Raw genomic sequence first — 19891 nt, 5'->3', positions numbered from 1 at the left:
GTAACTTACTAAAAAACAATTAACTAGTTAATCTGCACTTATTAAAAAAAAGTTAGATATCTTAAATCCGCTCATATTCTGATCTTATTATTGGAATGCTCTCGTATAGATTAAGGAAAAAAAAAAAATATATATATATATATATATATATATATATATATATATATATATATATATATATATATATATATATATATATATATATATATATATATATATATATATATATATATATATATTTCTACTTCTACACAGTGTGTATATATATATATAATATATATATTTGTTTGTTACCCATACATGGGTAAGCAGGTTCCAGGCTGTGCAGTCACAATTGTCCGTGTGTTGCTGCTTTAGTAGTGCAATAAGTCTTATAAAACTGTATGAAAATTAATTTTGTGCATTGAATTATAACATTCAATGTGAAAGTATAGATTTTCTTGAGAAAACTGGTGTCTTCCTCTTTATTATTTTTTTACTTTTTAAGGTAATCTGTCCCCCTTTTGAAGTTTTTAGTTATTATTATGGGCATACAGGTTATAGACAGCTGAAATTATTCATACCTATATGCCTTGCTCTCTAAATATCCTCTTTTATAACTTTGATATTCCAGGCTATGGGACGTGTGCTTCAGTCTGCCTTTGACGTTAGGTGTGAGACCGGAAATCCCATGCTTGCGCATTCTGCCTGCTGTCTCTCTCCTCCTCCGGTCTGCCCTTCTGTGGACACTATCTTATATTGTGATATGCGCATTTTAGAGGAGAGACTGCATGCAGAATGTGCATACGCAGGATTTTCGGCCATGCACCTGTCGTTAAAGTCACACTGAAGAGAAGGGGAGGAGAAATCTTGTATAATTTAGGCTATGTGCACACGTTGCGTACAGTCACTGCAGAAATTTCTGCAGCGATCTGAAGAGCACATGTGCGCTTTAAATCGCTGCAGAAATGTCCGTAGTGAAAAAAAAGAAAAAGCCGATTCCATGCGCTCTGCCTGCAACTCCTGCCATAGACAGAGCAGGAGCTGCCGGCAAAGCGCACGGAAGAAGTGACATGTCACTTCTTTGAACGCAGCGCTTCGGCAGCAGCCGAAGCGCTGCGCTCTAAAACGCCACGTGCGCACGGCCCCTGCACAATCTCCATAGACTGTGCAGGGGACGCAGGACGCATGCAGTTACGCTGCGCTACAAAGCGCAGCGTAACTGCTTGAATTACGCACACGTGCGCACATAGCCTTAGACCGGAGGCAGTGTTCTCTTCTGAACAAGCCATCATCCATGAGACTTACAAGTATGACTAATTTCAGATGTATGCAATCTGTTTGCCTATATTAATGTCTCAAAAACCTCAAAAGGGTAACAGATTCCCTTTAAATCTAAGTCTCCAATTTATGAAAGTGGACACACTAAGGCAGCGCTTCCCAAAACTCTTGTAACAAAATGTTAAAACAAAAGTAGATGTGATAAAATAACAAAATAAACTCTGCTCCCTATGTGTTCCCTGGTGGCCAAGTGCACAGGGAAGAAGCTGCAATTGTATGTAAACAAAAACTGGAACATTGTGGCCCCCAAAGAGCATAGTCCGTCCCTTGCCTGCACTATGAACCTAAATGTGCGCAGAATGCAACAACACTCTGTAAATATTTAACCCATGGATTACCGAATTTGTAAACTCTTAAAACTGTGGCTTTGGTGTCTACACGTTATATCAGGTTCCCTTCCACATTTAGGCCCTGTGCGCATGCTGCGGTATTTGCCGTGGATTTGCTGCAGTTTTGCTGCATGAATTGCTGCAGAAAATGTTCATAACCTTTCTGCAGTCATTCCCCAGCAAAACCTGTGGTAAAAAGAAATGGTGTGTGCACACTGCGTTTTTTTCCACCACAGGTTTTGCTGCAGAATTTCTGCAGGAAAAAGAATGTGCATGTCGCTTCTTTTCTGCAGGTACCTGCGGTTTTTGCCATAGATAATGGTAAAAAAACGCAGGGACCAACCTGCGGAAAAACCGTAACAAAAACGCGGCAAACCGTGGTAAAAACGCGGGTGCGTTATTCCTGCGGTTTTTGCCATGGGTGCGGTATTCTGCCAGAGGGTGCAGATTTTTCATAAGAAAAGTCCATTTTCTAGTGCGCACAGGGCCTTAAAGTTTTTTGTTTTACTTTGCTTTTCATTGCCACTGTTTGATGTATATTCCCAATGACCCTTATTATTCGCTGTCGCTCACTTGCAATTGTTTTCCAAACTATGTACAACATAAGTTACTGCAGAAAAGTGTTAAGGTAGTGTGGGGAAATGCTGCAAAGTAAAAATGTTATTAAAATTATTAATGTATTTTCATCAGTTAAGAAAATATGAATGAACAAATGGGAATCAAATCAATATTTGGTGTAATCACACTTTGCCTTCAAAACTGCATCATTATTTGAACTTGGTAGAGAGGTTGTTTCGAAGACCTTGGAGAAATAACTCCAGATCTTCTGTGGCTGTCTCTTGTACAGATCCTTCGGTCTCTTCATGTAATCCCAAACTGACTGGATGATGTTCATATCGGGGCTCTGTGGGGGCTGGATCATCACTTCCACTACTGAGAACTACAGGCAGAAATTTAGCCATTTTTGAATACAATCAAGGAGCTTTTTGATTGGCTCCATATTTATTCGTCAACAGGACAACAACCCCAGACAAAAAGCCTTTGTAATTAGGAACTATCTTAAAGAAGTTGTCAAGCCACAAAATATTTTTTTCTTTGTCGCTCCATTGGGAGACCCAGACAATTGGGTGTATAGCTATTGCCTCTGGAGGCCACACAAAGTATTACACTTAAAAGTGTAAGGCCCCTCCCCTTCTGGCTATACACCCCCAGTGGGATCACTGGCTCACCAGTTTTGTGCTTTGTGCGAAGGAGGCAACACATCCACGCATAGCTCCACTTTTTAGTCAGCAGCAGCTGCTGACTATGTCGGATGGAAGAAAAGAGGACACATATAGTGTCCCCAGCATGCTCCCTTCTCACCCCACTGTATGTCGGAGGTGTTTGTAAGGTTGAGGTACCCATTGCGGGTACGGCGGCAGGAGCCCACATGCTGATTCCTTCCCCATCCCTTTTTACAGGGCTCTGGGTGAAGTGGGATTTACCGGTCTCCAGGCACTGAGACCGTGCTCCATCTACAGCCCCTGGAGAAGATGCTGGATGGAGCGGAGTACATCAGGGACATGGCCCTGCTTCCTCAAGGTACTCTGTGTCCCCGTGCATTTGGCGCTCACACCGCAGCATGCTGGGTGTTGTAGTGCGCCGGGGGACATCAGCGCTGCGGCGCCTGTGCCATGGCCTCATTCAGCTTTGCTGAAGCAGGCTCACTTATGGGAATTGGTCGCGCCGGCCGCTGGGACTGCGGCGCGGCTGGCACTTGTAGTGCGCCGGGGACTTCAGCGCGGCCTGCGCTTTTACGGCGGCCGCGCTGATAACTAGAGTCCCCGGCTTTTGCGGCCTGCTTCCGTTCGTTCCCGCCCCCAGACCTGCCAGTCAGGAGAGGGGCGGGACGCTGGCAACTTCCAGGAATCGGTCGCGCCGGCCGCTGGCAGCGGCGCGGCTGGCACTTGTGGTGCGCCGGGGACTTCAGCGCGGCCCGCGCTTTTACGGCGGCCGCGCTGATAACTAGAGTCCCCGGCTTTTTGCGGCCTGCTTCCGTTCGTTCCCGCCCCCAGACCTGCCAGTCAGGAGAGGGGCGGGACGCTGGCCACTTCTATGAATCGGTCTCGCCGGCCGCTGGAACTGCGGCGCGGCTGGCACTTGTGGTGCGCCGGGGACTTCAGCGCGGCCCGCGCTTTTACGGCGGCCGCGCTGTTAACTCGAGTCCCCGGCTTCTGGGCCTAGTCTCCCTTCGTTACCGCCCACAGCCCTGACAGTCAGGGTAGGGGCGTGACGCTGCATAGAGCAGAGCTGAGAGCTGGAGTATGTTTTGCATACTCCACCCCTCTCACTGTGTGCACTGTGAATCCGGATTCCCGCACTTTCTCAGGCACGCCCACGGCTTCCTTCTCTACAAGGACACCGGCAACCATTAGTGTCAGTTTCTGTACGATACAGAGACAAGTGTGGAAGACCCTGGCATTCTGATAGTCACACAATCGCTGTAACAGGCGTTAAGCAGCACCTGTGGTGCTAACCCCACTAGTGCAGAAGTGCACTTATAGATATGCTTGTACTATATACATTGCACTGTTTGGTCGCACGTTGTATATACCCTCCTGGATTATGCGGAGGAGTTATCAGCATATTCTCTGTGTAAAACAAAGGTGCAGAACCACATGTTTTTCTATACAGCTGGTACAGCATGTACGGCTATACGGCCGGCAGGTTACATAGACCCCCATTGTATGCACTAATGGCCAGGGGATGAGGACGGTGTCTGCAGTATTTACTGACAGTTTTTCTGAGACTATGGCTATGATACTAGAAGCCTAGCAGTCCGGACATGTCTCTCACAATATGGGCACTGTTGAATCATTGATCCATGGCCCCCCTCAGTGTGAATAACTAACAGCTCCGGGAATGTCACACGCATCCCAGAGTCACGGCTCTGCACGGACGTCAGTCCCAGACAGCCTAAGTGGGCTCGCTATGAGCGGCCTCGGTTTCATCAGGGTCCTAACAGAAGGACTCGCTGTGTAATGAGGCGGAAGTAGCGGCTCAGGATTCTGATCCTGAGACCGCTCTCAATCTGGATACACCTGATTGTGACGCCATAGTAAATAATCTTATAGCGTCCATCTATAGAATGTGGGTTATTTCTCACAGCTCCTCCAGTGGAGGAGTCAGCTTCACGTATTTTTCTGGACCACTCTGCCTTCAGAGAGGCAGTCCAGGAACACCACGCTTATCCAGATATGCGCTTCTCCAAACTGCTTAGGATACACGTTATCCCTGTCCCCTGACTTGGTCAAGGACTGGACCCAATGTCCCGAGCGGCATCCTCCAATCTCCAGGCTTGTAGCTAGATCCATAGTTGCAGTGGGAGATGGAACTGCAAACTCAAAGATGCCACTGACAGACAGATGGATCTCTGGTCGAAAGCCATCTATGAGGCTGTCGGCGCACCGTTGGCTCCGGCATTCTCTCCCTTGGGGCACTCCAAGCTATTTCAGCTTGTCTTACACAGATTGACACGGTTACACGTACATCTGTGCCGCAGGTGGCATCCTTAACCTCTCAAATGTCTGCATTTGTTTCTTACGCGATTCAGGTTGTCCTGGACTCTGCGAACCGTGCGGCGGTAGCCTCCGCTACTCCGTGTTTTTAAGCAGAGCCTGGTCTGCTCGTTAAGTGAATGGAAGGCAGATTCTGCTTCCAAAAAAGGTTGCCTAACCAGTTGCCTTTTTCTGCTGACCGACTGTTTGGTGAGCGTTGGATGTAACCATCAAACAGTCCAGGGGTAAGGATTCATCCTTTCCTCAGCCCGGACACAACAAACCCCAACAGAGCAAGAGGCAGTCGGGGTTTTCGGCCTTTTCGAGGCTCGGGCAGGTCCCATTTTTCCTCGTCCAATGTGGACTCAAAAGGATCAGAGGAGCTAAGATCTTAGCGGGCTCAGTCTCGCCCAAAAAAGCGACAGTCTGAAAACCCGCTTCCAAGGCGGCTTCCTCATGACTTGCGGCCTCGGTCGGTAGCAGGCTCTCCCGCCTTGGCGATATTTAGCTGCCATAGGTCAATGACCATTGAGTGTGAGACATTCTGTCTCACGGGTACAGGATAGAGCTCACTTCTCGTCCTCCAACTCGATTCTTCAGAATTTCTCCACCTCCCGGCCGGGCCGCTGCTCTTCTGCAAACAGGGTGCACTCTATAGGCAGAAAGAGTGATGACCCCCGTTCCTCTTCAGGAACAAGGTCACGGTTTTTACCCCAAATTCTTTGCGGTACCTATAACAACGGGCCGTTCCGTCCCGTTCTGGATCTAAAACTGCTCAGCAAGCTCGTGGACACCAGGCGGTTCCGGATGGAATCCCTCCGCCATGTCATCGCCTCAAGGTCCCAAGGATATTTCCTAGCATCATTAGGCATCAAGGATGCTTATCCACACGTGCCGATTGATCCAGAGCACTAGCGTTTCTACGCTTCGTTATAGGAGACGAACACCCTCTGTTCGTAGCTCTACCTTCCGGCTAGCGACAGTCCAACTGGTCTTCGCCAAGGTCAGGGCAGCAGTAGTCACAGTCCTGCACTCTCAGGGTCACTCTGTGGTCCCGTATTTAGATGATCTACTTGTCAAGGCACTCTCTTAGGAAACATGCCAACACTGCCCGAACGTTGCGCTGGAGACTCTCTAGAGTTTTGGGTGGATCATCAACTTTTTAAAGTCAGATCCGACCCCGACCCTATCGATAACATATCTAGGCATAGAGTTTCTTACTCTCTCAGCGATAGTGAAGCTGCCGCTAGACAAACAGCATTCACTACGGGCTGCAAGCTCTTCTTTAAGAACCAGTCGCACACATTGAGACGCCTCATGCACTTCCTACGTAAGATGGTAGCAATGGAGGCAGTTCCTTTCGCGCAGTTTTACTGCGTCCACTACAATGGGACATTCTCCGCCAATGGGACGAGGAGTCGACGTCCCTCAACAGAGTCGTCGTTCTTTCTCAGGCGGCCAAGGAATCTCTACGGTGGTGGCTTCTTCTCACCTCTTGGTCAAAAAGAAGGTCCTTCCTATCCCCGTCCTGGGCGATAGTTACGACAGACGCGAATCTATCAGGGTGGGGAGCAGTTTTTCTCCACTACAGCGCTCAGGGTACGTGGACTCAGCAAGAGTCCACTCTTCAGATCAATGTTCTTGAACACAGAGCAGTGTATCTTGCCCTACAATCCTTCCAACAGCGGCTGGAAAGCAAGCATATCCGACTTCAGTCGGACATCTCCACAGCGGTGGCATACATCAACCACCAAGGAAGAACGCGCAACCGGCAAGCCTTCCAGGAAGTCCGGCAGGTTCTGATGTGGGTGGAAGACACGGCATCCACCATATCCACAATTCACATCCCAAGTGTGGAAACTAGGAAGCTGACTTCCTAAGTCGCTGAGGTGTGGCCGAAAGAGTATGGTCTCCTCACCCGGACGGGTTTCAGGAGATCTGGCGCCGCTGACAGAGGCCGGACGTCGATCTAATGGCGTCACGGCACAACAACAATGTGCCAGCTTCATGGCACGGTTTCACAATCATCGAGCTCTGGCGGCAAACGCCTTAGTTCAGCATTGGTCGCAGTTCCAGCTACCTTAGGTGCCACCTCTGGCATTGTTGCCCAGAGTACTGCGCTAGATCAAGACCGACTGCGGCCGCGCCATCCTCGTCGCTACAAATTGGCCGAGGATGTTGTGGTACTCGGTTCTGTGGTGCCTCACGGTCGGCTAACCGGGGGCACTACCAGACCAATCAGACTGGCTGTCTCAAGGGCCATTCTTCCATTTGAATTCTACGGCCCTCAACCGGATGGTGTGGCATTGAGTCCTGGAACCTAGTGTCGTCAGGATTACCTCAGGACGTGGTTGCCACCATGAGACAGGCTAGCATACCAACGTCCGCCAAGATTGACCACAGGACGTGGAAGATGTTCTTATCTCGGTGCTCGGCGCAGGGTGTTTCTCCCTGGCCGGTTGCATCGTCTATGTTTCCTTCCTTCCTGCAATCTAGGTAGGAAAATGGGTTGTCGCTCAGTTCCCTTTAGGGACAAGTCTCAGCGCTATCTGTATTTTTTCAGAAACGACGACTTCCTCAGGTACGCACGTTCCTACGGGGAGTTTGTCTTCTCAGCACTCCGTACAAGCGGCCGTTAGAGCCCTGAGATCTGAACAAGGTTCTAATTGCTCTCCAGATGCCGCCTTTCGAGCCTTTGAAGGATGTCTCCCTTCCCGTTTTTCACGGGAAGTGGCCTTCTAGTAACGGTCTCGTCTCTTAGGAGAGTTTCCGAGCTAGCAACGCTCTCATACAAACTCCCTTCCTGGTCCTTCACCAGGACAGGGTAGTTCTGCGTCCGGTTCCGGAATTTCTCCCTAAGGTGGTATCCCATTTTCATATCAATCAGGATATCACCTCACCTTCTTTGTGTCCTCGTCCAGTCCATCAATTTCAGAAAGATTTGCATCTGTTGGTTCTGGTGAGAGCACTCAGGTTCTACTTCCCGCATGGCGCTCCTGCGCCACCCGGATGCACTCTTTGTCCTTGTCGCTGGTCGGCGTAAACAGTCGCAAGCTTCCAGATCCACCCTTGCTCGGGGGCTCGAGGAACCAATTCTTGAAACCTACAATTCTACTGGGCTTCTGGTTCTCTCAAGGCCGAAGGCCCATTCTACCAGAGCCGTGGGTGCATCCTGGGCATTACGGCACCAGGCTACGGCTCAGCAGGTGTGTCAGGCACCCACCTGGTCGAGTCTACTTACTTTTACCAAGCATTATCAGATGCATACCTACGCTTCGGCAGACGCCAGCCTAGGTAGATAAGTCATTCAGGCGGCGGTTGGCCACCTGTAGGAGAGGGCCGTTTGACGGCCCTATCATGAGGTATTCTTTTACCCACCCAGGGATTGCTTTTGGACATCCCAATTGTCTGGGTCTCCCAATGGAGCGACAAAGAAGAAGGGAATTTTGTTTACTTACCGTAAATTCCTTTTCTTCTAGCTCCAATTGGGAGACCCAGCACCCGCCCTGTTTTCTCGGGGTTTTTCTGTTTTTTCGGGTACACACGTTGTTCATGTGGTATGGTTCAGTTCTCCGATGTTTCCTCGGATTGAATTGGTCTTTAAACCAGTTATTGGCTTTCCTCCTTCTTGCTTTGGCACTAAAACTGGTGAGCCAGTGATCCCACTGGGGGTGTATAGCCAGAAGGGGAGGGGCCTTACACTTTTAAGTGTAATACTTTGTGTGGCCTCCAGAGGCAATAGCTATACACCCAATTGTCTGGGTCTCCCAATTGGAGCTAGAAGAAAAGGAATTTACGGTAAGTAAACAAAATTCCCTTCTTTTAAGCTAATCTATGCTGTATTCTCCTATAAAACATCCCTAATTTTTTTTTTGTTTAACCTTTGTTCCTCATGAATTATCACTTCTCTGCACCCACTTTATTTACCTGCAGCTCAACCAAACATGACATCTTCCTATGCTTGACTGCCGAACTTCACAGTCAGAGTTGGCACCACCCGGCCTCAGTGTCAAGTCCTACCCTCTGCACACTCATTGGCTGTTAGTAATCTGCCCCAGCACCTTATAGATAAATGTAATGAAAACTATATACAACACCTAATGTGAATCTATAGTAGATATATACACCGTGTGTGTGTATTATCAATGATACAAAAAAGAAAAAGACCAGCTCACCTATCAGAAGATTCCTAATAACCAGAATGGTGCACGAAAAATGGAGGTAGCAGGACCTCACTACAGATACATTTCAAGAGAGAAAAATCCAGCATCCAGTTCCAGTAATGTTGATCAAAAATATTTCTTGATTCAAAAAAGTTGTATTAAAATTCCATATCCATGAAAAACGCATCATGGCAGTGTGTAATGGAGACGCGTTTCGGACGTATACGTCCTTAATCTGAAACAACACTATACAGACTAACATATCACTATAAAGGAAAGAACAGGAAATGATGAAACTATCAAAGTTCGAAGTGATGATGTGGTTCAAACAAGGTGGGATTGAACTTATAATTATAAAACATTTGAGATTTCATTTCTAACATTCATAAAGGTTGGCATTCTGGTTTTAAGTAAAAACATCCACTTTGCTTCCCGGCGAAGTAAAAAATCAGTCAAATCACCACCCCGTTTAGGTACCCAAAAATTCCTTTACTACATGCATTACCTAAAGTTCATAAACAGGTGTTCCCTTCCCCCTTCAGACCCATCATTTCGGGAATAGGGTCCATTACAGAAAATCTATCGGAATGGTTGGATGCCAGATTAAGTCCTTTAGCTAAATTATCACCTAACTACGTACACGATACAAAACATGTACTTATACTGACAAGTATTAATTGGAAAAACACATATTGCTGGCTAACCTGTGATGTACAAAATTTATACACTTCAATACCACATGATTTGGCCCTCCTAGCGTTAAAAATCTATCTCCAGAAATACAGCAATAATTCCATCGATTTACAAGCTTATATTGCGGAGGTGACATTTTTTCTTTTGAAAAACCACCTATTCTCATTTTTGGATGAATTTTACTTACAAATGCAAGGTTGTTCGATGGGCGCCAAATTTTCTCCTTCTCTTGCCAATATTTTTATGTCTTGGTGGGAGGAGTATATTTTTTCAGAAAAAAAATCCTTTTGCGTCAAATATTTTTCTTTTCCTAAGATATATTGATGTGATAGTAGTGTGGGATGGAGCAGTTGAAAATATTGAAAATGTTGTTGCATATTTAAACAACAATCCCTGTAATATACGTGTCACATACCAATATAACGCACAGAACATTCCCTTTTTAGATGTCAATCTGAATGCCAATTTAACAGAGTGGTGGATTGTGATATCTATAGGAAAGGGAATGCATTACTTTATGCCACAAGCTACCACCCACGACATGTCATAAACCATATCCCTACGGGGGAATTTATCAGAGCCAAAAGGACATGGACAACACAAAACACATACGAAAAACAATGTGAAATCATAGGTGGCCATTTTAAAAGACTGGGTTATTTGCCAAAAACAATTGCTGAAGCAAAGAAAAAAACAGATGAGAAAACTAAAGAACAATATTTACAAACAAAAAAAGTTACTCCCCCCTTCTTTGAAAAACCACTCGCCTGTGTTTTTTTTTTTTTTTTTCTCAACAGATTTTAGTAGCGATTTACTACCGAGTCGTCAATATTATCAAAAAATATCTCCCAATTCTATATGTGGATGATGTACTTAGAAACCGTCTAAAAGATGGTGTCAAATTTGTTTCTAAACGGCATAGAACTATTGCTAATATGGTTGCTCCTAGCGATCACCAAATGAAGAGTATTCGAATCAAAAACAATAAAAATCCACAGAATTGGTTGCCTTCCTTGGGTTCATTTAAATGTGGACAAAAGAATTGCGGACTTTGTAAGTTCGTGATCAACACAACTAACACCGTTTCATGAGTGTCTGAACAAGACTGTAAAATTCAAACAATAAATTGTGGATCTAGTGGTGTAATTTATGTTGTAACATGCACAGAATGCAAACTTTAATATGTAGGTAGTACATCCCGCACACTTAGACGCCGCATATCTGAGCATGTTTACGACGTCAGTCACACCACTACACGCAGCTTGTCAGCTGTGTCAAAACATTTTCTGAACCAGCATGGAGGCAATCGAGAATCTTTAAGGGTTAACGCAGCCGAAAAAATTATTCTACCTAAACGGGGTGGTGATGTGACAGATTTTTTACTTCGCCGGGAAGCAAAGTGGATGTTTTTACTTAAAACTAGAATGCCAACCGGTATGAATGTTAGAAATGAGATCTCAAATGTTTTATAATTATAAGTTCAATCCCACCTTGTTTGAACCACATGATCACGTCGAACTTTGATTGTTTCATCATTTCCTGTTCTTTCCATTATAGTGGTAGTTAGTCTGTTTTGTTTCAGATTAAGGACGTATCTGTCTGAAACGCGTCTCCATTACACACTGCCATGATGCGTTTTTCATGGATATGGGAAAATGGACTTTTAATACAACTTTTTGAATAAAGAAATATTTTTAATCAATATTACTGGAACTGGATGCTGGATTTTTCTCCCTTGAAATACACGTGCACGCACGCACGCGCACACACACACACACATCCCGCACTGTCTCTCAACCCGTGCTATCTCTTCTTCTCCCCTGTGCTGTGATGAGCGCAGCGTCTTTACAGCTGAGCGATGTACATGAGATGCAAATCAGTGCTGCTCATCAGAGGTGTCAGGTAACCTCTCTGTTCCCGGCAGTATTCAAAAGCCAGGAGCTCAGGACGCATCAGAAGGAAGGATGAGAAGAGAGCGCACGAGGAAGAGGGGAGAGAGTTACCCATATCCCATACATCATAAGCGGATGGGGACACCGTTGGGCAGACAGCGCTGACTGTGTCCCCGACAGTGATTGGGCCCCCGTTTGTCCAGGTCCTCGGCACATACAGCACAGGGGAGAAGTGCACAGGTAGCATCGAAGGGGGGCTGGGGAGTATGAGAGGGGGTGGGGGCTGTGTCACACAGTACCTGGTCGGCAGCAGGGCGGCAACATGACGTCTGCTGTGATGCCGGTCAACAAAGTTCTGCCCCGTTGACGTGACTTCACAGGAAGCAGCAAAATCATGGCAGGAGCTGTCACATGACCGCTCTGAGCTGGGGGAGAGGGGTTGACAGCAGCGCAGGTAGGTAGTTGCTATTTACCTACCTGCCCCTATGTGGCCCAATAGAGAAATAACAAAAAATAAGCTGGAGAACTCGTTTAAGTGTAATGAAGTATAGAGTCCTGGAAGTGATAATAAGCCCCCCACAGTGTCCTGATCTTAACTTCATGGAGTCACGCTTAGATTTCATTATGAGACAGAAGGATTTGCACAAGCTTACTTCCACACAAGATTTGTGGCTTGTTCTGTAGGAAGTTTGGAGCAACCTCCACCTTTGAAAACTGTATGGAAGTGTATCTACAGGAATGTCACAAGATGGTCCTAGCAAATTTTGGTTTGCCTTAGATTTCTATTATTTTCACTTTGCAGTTATGTTAATTCTAAAATTAAATTTATAAAAATAAACTACTGGCACTTTTATTTTTGGAAGCATTCTTACTTTGTAGCAGTGTTTTTCCACTTTTGCACTATACTGTATATTCTACTGGCTGCTCACTTTGTTCACATCCTCGGTGTCCAATAGCCTTGTCTATCCAATTTCTTAGAATAATCAGAGCATAGTACATACTTAGTATATCCATCCTCCAACATGCCATCAACCAACTTGTGATTGGTGATTATAATGTAACCAGCTTTGTATGCAATGGTAAACATGCACATGGTCACTTCAAATGTCCTAAAATATTTTTTGGTAACCAAACTATACAATTTGTAATACAAAAAAGAATTATGGCAGTACCACTTTTTTGTGTACAGCGCTGGCCTTCAGGGACAAATGCAACTTGCTCCATATTCTTGTTTTTTTCAATGGTCTTTTCCAGGAGGAGGAGGATGTTTAATTCCATGCATTCATTTATACCGTTCACAACTCTCACACTGATATTCAGAGGCTTTCCATCTTATTTTTGTTTTAATAACCAAGTTATCAGAACTCTGCCTCTAACCTTTATATGACTGCAGCATTGATCTCTGTATCACATGACTTCTGCAGCCAATCATTGAGCTCAGCAATCTGGTGGGGCCTATATCAGCATTACCACTGAGCCTATTGATTGGCTGCAGTGGTCACACGTTGATGAATAATATTGCTATCCCACCCATCCCTGGGCCTTTACACTAGGGCAGACACCAACACAGTAGCTAGTTGTTTAAGTTTTCTTGAGTCCTCCAACCAAATCTTTCTAAAGTAACTAGATTTAATTGCATTTTTTAACATGTAGGGTTTACACCATTTTTTGTGTATCTATCCCAGCTGTGTTTTCTTTTTAATTGTGTTCATGGTGTTATTTACATCCTCCATGCCTGCCTCAGTCAGCTATCTAATAAAAAAGCAATATGTTAAGAAAGTTGGGAAACAAAACTATTTGTTTCATCTTTTTATTTATGCACCAGGAATTCTTGTGTTGGTCCATCTTCTAATTCATATTTTTTTTAATCTCATTTTTAGAAATTTCTTTCAGAGTGTGGCAATGTGGTGGAAGTCTGGAAATAATTCCCTGCAGTAGAGTAGGCCATGTGTTTCGCAAACAGCATCCATACACATTTCCCGGTGGAAGTGGAACAGTGTTTGCGAGGTAAGACCTGTTGATAATTAGATTCAACTTTCAGGTAACTAAAACATGAATCTCTGCTAGAAAGTTATAGAGTTTGGGTATGTACATAAGATCTCTTCATTCCACCAATGGAGCTGCCATGATTTTTGAGGCAAAGCCACTTTGAGAGTGCTGGTGTTTTTTTTCCTGAAGTGACTTCCTTGGCAGCTTTTTGCGTTGGCTTTGCCGGGAGCGGTTTTCTCTATTTTACACTCTTATGATGAGTGGATTTCCCTAGGAATGAGAATGTTATTTCTTTTATCTTCATGGTTTCTGAAGCTGTTAAAAGTAGCAGCAAAAGACAGAGCATATGAACTGCAAAGTTGTTTGTAGATTGCTATGCACTGTTCGTTTTTAGTGGTAGTTTTGTGTTTCTTTAGGCGGCTTCTATATGGAAGCTGCTTAAAAAAAGATATTCTCAAGATGTCTCCTGTGCAGCTCAGAGCTGTACAGTATTGTTAGTCTCCTAACATCCTGGTTTCTGCTGAGCCGGGCTCTATTCCTCGAGTATTAGGTTTAGTGAAAAGTTAAGATCAGATCGACCCACAGAGGATTGAGTTTGAGTCTAATTTCCTGAAATTGGCGGTTTTACTTGAATTCAAACAATCTGAGATTTGATTTACTGCTCAGAAATAAAGTAAAAAAAAAATTCCATAGCCCTTTCACACATGCTAGACTCTCAATGAGGGGCTAGTGGCAGCACAGGCTTCCCCATAATGCCCTGCAGCAATCTGATCACATGATTTAGCACAGCCAATTAGGTGGGCCATCACAGGAAGTTTATAGTATAGGGGCCAGCCAAAGAACTCACTCTTATGCCTGTACTGTGTAGAGAGAGGAGTATTCGGCGCACACAGGATAGGGATAGATCAAGGCCTAATGTGGGGTTTACTACGTCAGTGCTGATATACCAGAATAAAAATGGGAGTCTCAATCTGTGAATAGAAATCTAAGATTCAAGTGATAATATAGGGAGCTGTTGTAGCGTCTCATCATTCAGTGTGTGACTGAAATAATACATAAATCTGAATTCAAGGGTTGCCTCTGTTTGAAAAGAAAAAAAGGCAATCACTTTTGTGCAATTCTGATAAAAACAACACCGAACAGAGTCCAGAGTAACTCTGATACCTCATTATAGTGAATGGATTCCTCTGGGGTGCCGTATGAATCACATCATTCTGACATTTAAATACAAACCCCTCTGTAAGTGCCCAGTGAAGAGCACAGGATAAATGTGATACAAAATTATTTGTAAAATGTTCCAAATAAAAGGTTTTAACTGAATCCACAAAAAAACAAGTCCTTTTGAGGTCAGTCATATGTCAATGGAAATATAGAGGTTTTCATGTCACTGGTAACACAAAGGCTGTGAAAAAGCGCTATAGCTTCCCCTAAAAGAAATCCAGCTATTTCTACGCTCCCAAATCCAAGTACCTCCACCTGAATTTTGAGTCCCACAGTATGCCTGAACCACGTTTTAGAGTCCACATGTTTGGCATTATTATAGTGAGGAGAGATTTCTTAATTTACAGGGGTCTCCAGAAGCACAAGCTGGCCACAATGTACTGGGCACTACAATGGCACAGAATCCCTAAAAGATGGTTGGTCCTCTTCAGAGGTCGGCCATTTTCTCTTGTTAGTGCAGCTTTCCTCACAAACTGACCACCACTTCTGTTCATAAAATGGCTGCTGATGGAGGAGCATGTGACCAGACCAGTTCATAAGCCTCCTCTAGTAGAAAGCACTTTTCCTATTGGCAGAGTCTGATGACATTATCTGATTACTGCTGTTCCACCATCAGCCATTATATGGACAGAAGCGCTAGTCCGTTTGTGAGGAAAGCTGCACTAATGGGGGACGTGGCAAAACCCTTTAAGATTTAACATTTGATGTATCATGTTTTACATTTTTGTGTTTTCTATCCTGTTATAGAAACACTAGAAGAGCTGCTGAGGTTTGGATGGATGAATACAAGAATTTTTACTATGCAGCTGTGCCATCAGCCAGAAATGTACCCTACGGAAAGTAAGTGATTTTGTAACTCCCACCTTACTTAAAGCTTACTCATATCTTTTTTTATGCTTTGTACAGAAATACCAGTTATAGCATACATGGAATGTTTCAGGTTTGCATATGTGGATAGAGGACAACTTCACAATCGGTGGTCCGAATACTCAGACTTCCACCGATTCTGAAGAGCCCCATGTAAACTGAGAGATGCTAAATCATGCACACCACGGGACCGCCGAAGACCAGTTCCCTAAGATCTCAAACCGTTCTATCAAGAATGATGAAGTGGAAGTGTCCATTCACAATGGGCTCTTCAGTGTCCCGGGTCTCAGGATCAGTGGGAGTCGCAGTGTTCAGACTCCCAGCAATCAGGAAGGTATTGCCTATCCAGCAGATGGGGGGATAACTTCTAGATTTTCTAAAAGATTTTGAAAGGTTGTGGACACCTTTTGACATGTAAAAAAATGTACATACCATTAGTAAACTTTAGTTAATAAAATTGAATTAAATTTAAATCTTCAATCTTCATATAGTGCCAGTGAAAAGTTTGAATGCCTCTTTTTGCAATGTTTATTCAAACTGTAGATTCAGAATGAAGGAAGACATATGTGAGAAGCAAACTAGAATATGATTTAGACCTTAGATTCCTCATTTACCCCTCCCTCTTTACTCTTCTGGCTGCTCTACACACCCTTGGCAGTTTCGTCAGGTAGTCACCTGGAATGGCATTGCTACAGTCTTGAAAGCATTCCCAGATCTGCTGAGCACTTGTTGACTGCTTTGCTTTTACTCTGCAGTCTTACTCATCCCAATCCATCTCAATTGGGTTGAGTTCAGGTGATTGTGTCTTCTAATGCAGCACTCCCTCTTTCTCCTTTCTGGTTACATAGCCCTTACATCTACTGGAGGTTGTTGGCTTTTGTTCCAAAAAATTGTTTGAGATGAGGAAATCACCATTGAATGCCCTACTTTCATCATAAAATATCACTGTAGCGAGAACTTTTTTTTTATGTTTTCCATAAATTTCACAAGAAAGCCAAATATCTCTAACTTTCTGGGAGTAGTGTATTTCCTCTGTGTGCCTACCTTCTTTTCTGTAGCCTCGTTTCTCTTCCCTCTCTGAAGCTATACCTCCTTTTCCCCTTTCTTCACTCTTGAAATCTGTGTACAGCCCAATCCCTACTGCAGAGCAGAGAGAACGATCAGAACTTGAAACATTTGAAAAAAAATTGTGCAAAGGTGTTTATAGCCTTTTAAAGAGTAACTATCCTTTTATTTTTTTCCATTAACTAATCGTGCCCATTAAAACATGTTACTCCTAGACTGATCTTTTATTCTCCATATTCTCAATTCCCATCCAAAATCTGCCTGCAGTGAATACAGAATACTGAGATAGGAGATGGCAGTTGGTGCTCATACAGTTGTATGGAGGGAGGAGGCCATTGTAGATATAGACATACTGATGGATGTTCACCTGAATTGACAGTCTAACTGTATATGATATCGCTTTATTAAAAATCAGGGGGTTTTTTTCAAATCAATCAATGACTGATATTTTACTTTTTCTGTTCACTTAGCATTTTTCTGTTTCTTGTCGCCAGTATTCAGAGCCGTACAGAGCTGAAGAAAAAGCTGGGCTGCAAACCCTTTAAGTGGTATTTGGAAAATGTTTATCCTGAGCTAAGGTGACATCTTTAATGCTGGGTTTATAATGTATTTATGTTTTAACTCTGAAAACCAAGAACACTAATGCAAATTATAAGAATAATAATGTTTAGATATTTCTTTGCTTGTCTCATGACATAAATAAGGTGGAGGAATACATGCTCCACTTGGCCTATATAAACAAATTAAAGGGAGAGCACTAGCTGTTACTAAGACCCTCACATTTTTCTCTGTTAGAATGTATTCACATTGGGGTTTTTTGTGGATTTTTCGGAGCAGAAACTCATCAAAACTCATGGTTTTTGGCAAGCTTACTGTATTTTTCGGACTATAAGACGCACCGGACCATAAGATGCACTCTGGTTTTAGAGGAGGAAAATATGAAAATAAAATTTTAAGCAAAAAATGTGGTCATGACACAGTTATGGGGCGAGGATCTGCTGCTGACACTGTTATGGGGGTAATGTCCCCAAATTCTCTACTAAGTTACCCCAGCCTGGTAATGATCCTCCTGGTGTGTGTGTGTGTGTGTGTGTGTGTGTATGTGTGTATATATATGTATGTATGTGTATGTATATACAGTGCCTACAAGTAGTATTCAACCCCCTGCAGATTTAGCAGGTTTACACATTCGGAATTAACTTTGCATTGTGACATTTGGACTGTAGATCAGCCTGGAAGTGTGAAATGCACTGCAGCAAAAAAGAAAGTTATTTCTTTTTTAATTTATTTTTTAAATTGTGAAAAGTTTATTCAGAGGGTCAGTAATTATTCAACCCCTCAAACCACAAGAATTCTGTTTGGTTCCCCTAAAGTATTAAGAAGTATTTCAGGCACAAAGAAGAATGAGCTTCACATGTTTGGATTAATTATCTCTTTTTCCAGCCTTTTCTGACTAATTAAGACCCTCCCCAAACTTGTGAACAGCACTCATACTTGGTCAACATGGGAAAGACAAAGGAGCATTCCAAGGCCATCAGAGACAAGATCGTGGAGGGTCACAAGGCTTGCAAGGGGTACAAAACCCTTTCAAAGGAATTGGGCCTACCTGTCTCCACTGTTGGAAGCATCATCCGGAAGTGGAAGGCTTATGGAACTACTGTTAGCCTTCCACGGCCTGGACAGCCTTTGAAAGTTTCCACCCGTGCCGAGGCCAGGCTTGTCCGAAGAGTCAAGGCTAACCCAAGGACAACAAGGAAGGAGCTCCGGGAAGATCTCATGGCAGTGGGGACATTGGTTTCAGTCAATACCATAAGTAACGTACTCCACCGCAATGGTCTCCGTTCCAGACGAGCCCGTAAGGTACCTTTTGCTTTCAAAGCGTCATGTCAAGGCTCGTCTACAGTTTGCTCATGATCACTTGGAGGACTCTGAGACAGACTGGTTCAAGGTTCTCTGGTCTGATGAGACCAAGATCGAGATCTTTCGTGCCAACCACACACGTGACTTTTGGAGACTGGATGGCACTGCATACGACCCCAAGAATACCATCCCTACAGTCAAGCATGGTGGTGGCAGCATCATGCTGTGGGGCTGTTTCTCATCCAAGGGGCCTGGCCATCTGGTCCGCATCCATGGGAAGATGGATAGCACGGCCTACCTGGAGATTTTGGCCAAGAACCTCCGCTCCTCCATCAAGGATCTTAAGATGGGTCGTCATTTCATCTTCCAACAAGACAACGACCCAAAGCACACAGCCAAGAAAACCAAGGCCTGGTTCAAGAGGGAAAAAATCAAGGTGTTGCAGTGGCCTAGTCAGTCTCCTGACCTTAACCCAATTGAAAACTTGTGGAAGGAGCTCAAGATTAAAGTCCACATGAGACACCCAAAGAACCTAGATAACTTGGAGAAGATCTGCATGGAGGAGTGGGCCAAGATAACTCCAGAGACCTGTGCCGGCCTGATCAGGTCTTATAAAAGACGATTATTAGCTGTAATTGCAAACAAGGGTTATTCCACAAAATATTAAACCTAGGGGTTGAATAATAATTGACCCACACTTTTATGTTGAAAATTTATTAAAATTTAACTGAGCAACATAACTTGCTGGTTTGTAAGATTTATGCATCTGTTAATAAATCCTGCTCTTGTTTGAAGTTTGCAGGCTCTAACTTATTTGCATCTTATCAAACCTGCCAAATCTGCAGGGGGTTGAATACTACTTGTAGGCACTGTATATATGTATATATATATATGTATATATATATATATGTATATATATATATATATATATGTATATATGTATATATATATATATA

The 19891-nt window shown here is 44.0% G+C and overlaps 1 protein-coding gene across 1 annotated transcript in view; it reads left to right on the top strand.

Moving 5' to 3' along the window:
• The window catches only part of GALNT2 (polypeptide N-acetylgalactosaminyltransferase 2), a 188410-nt gene that overhangs the window by 136494 nt on the left and 32025 nt on the right, over positions 1-19891 (top strand). The window contains exons 11-13 of the mRNA XM_075339693.1: positions 13814-13940; positions 15891-15983; positions 17570-17653. Coding sequence (XP_075195808.1) covers positions 13814-13940; positions 15891-15983; positions 17570-17653 — 304 coding nt within the window. The remainder of the gene's footprint in view (positions 1-13813; positions 13941-15890; positions 15984-17569; positions 17654-19891) is intronic.

Source organism: Anomaloglossus baeobatrachus, chromosome 3, assembly GCF_048569485.1.
Source record: "Anomaloglossus baeobatrachus isolate aAnoBae1 chromosome 3, aAnoBae1.hap1, whole genome shotgun sequence".
NCBI classification, from domain to species: Eukaryota; Metazoa; Chordata; class Amphibia; order Anura; family Aromobatidae; genus Anomaloglossus; species Anomaloglossus baeobatrachus.
The sequence above is the reverse complement of the archived record's forward strand: the minus strand, read 5'-3'. Positions and strand labels throughout refer to the sequence as shown.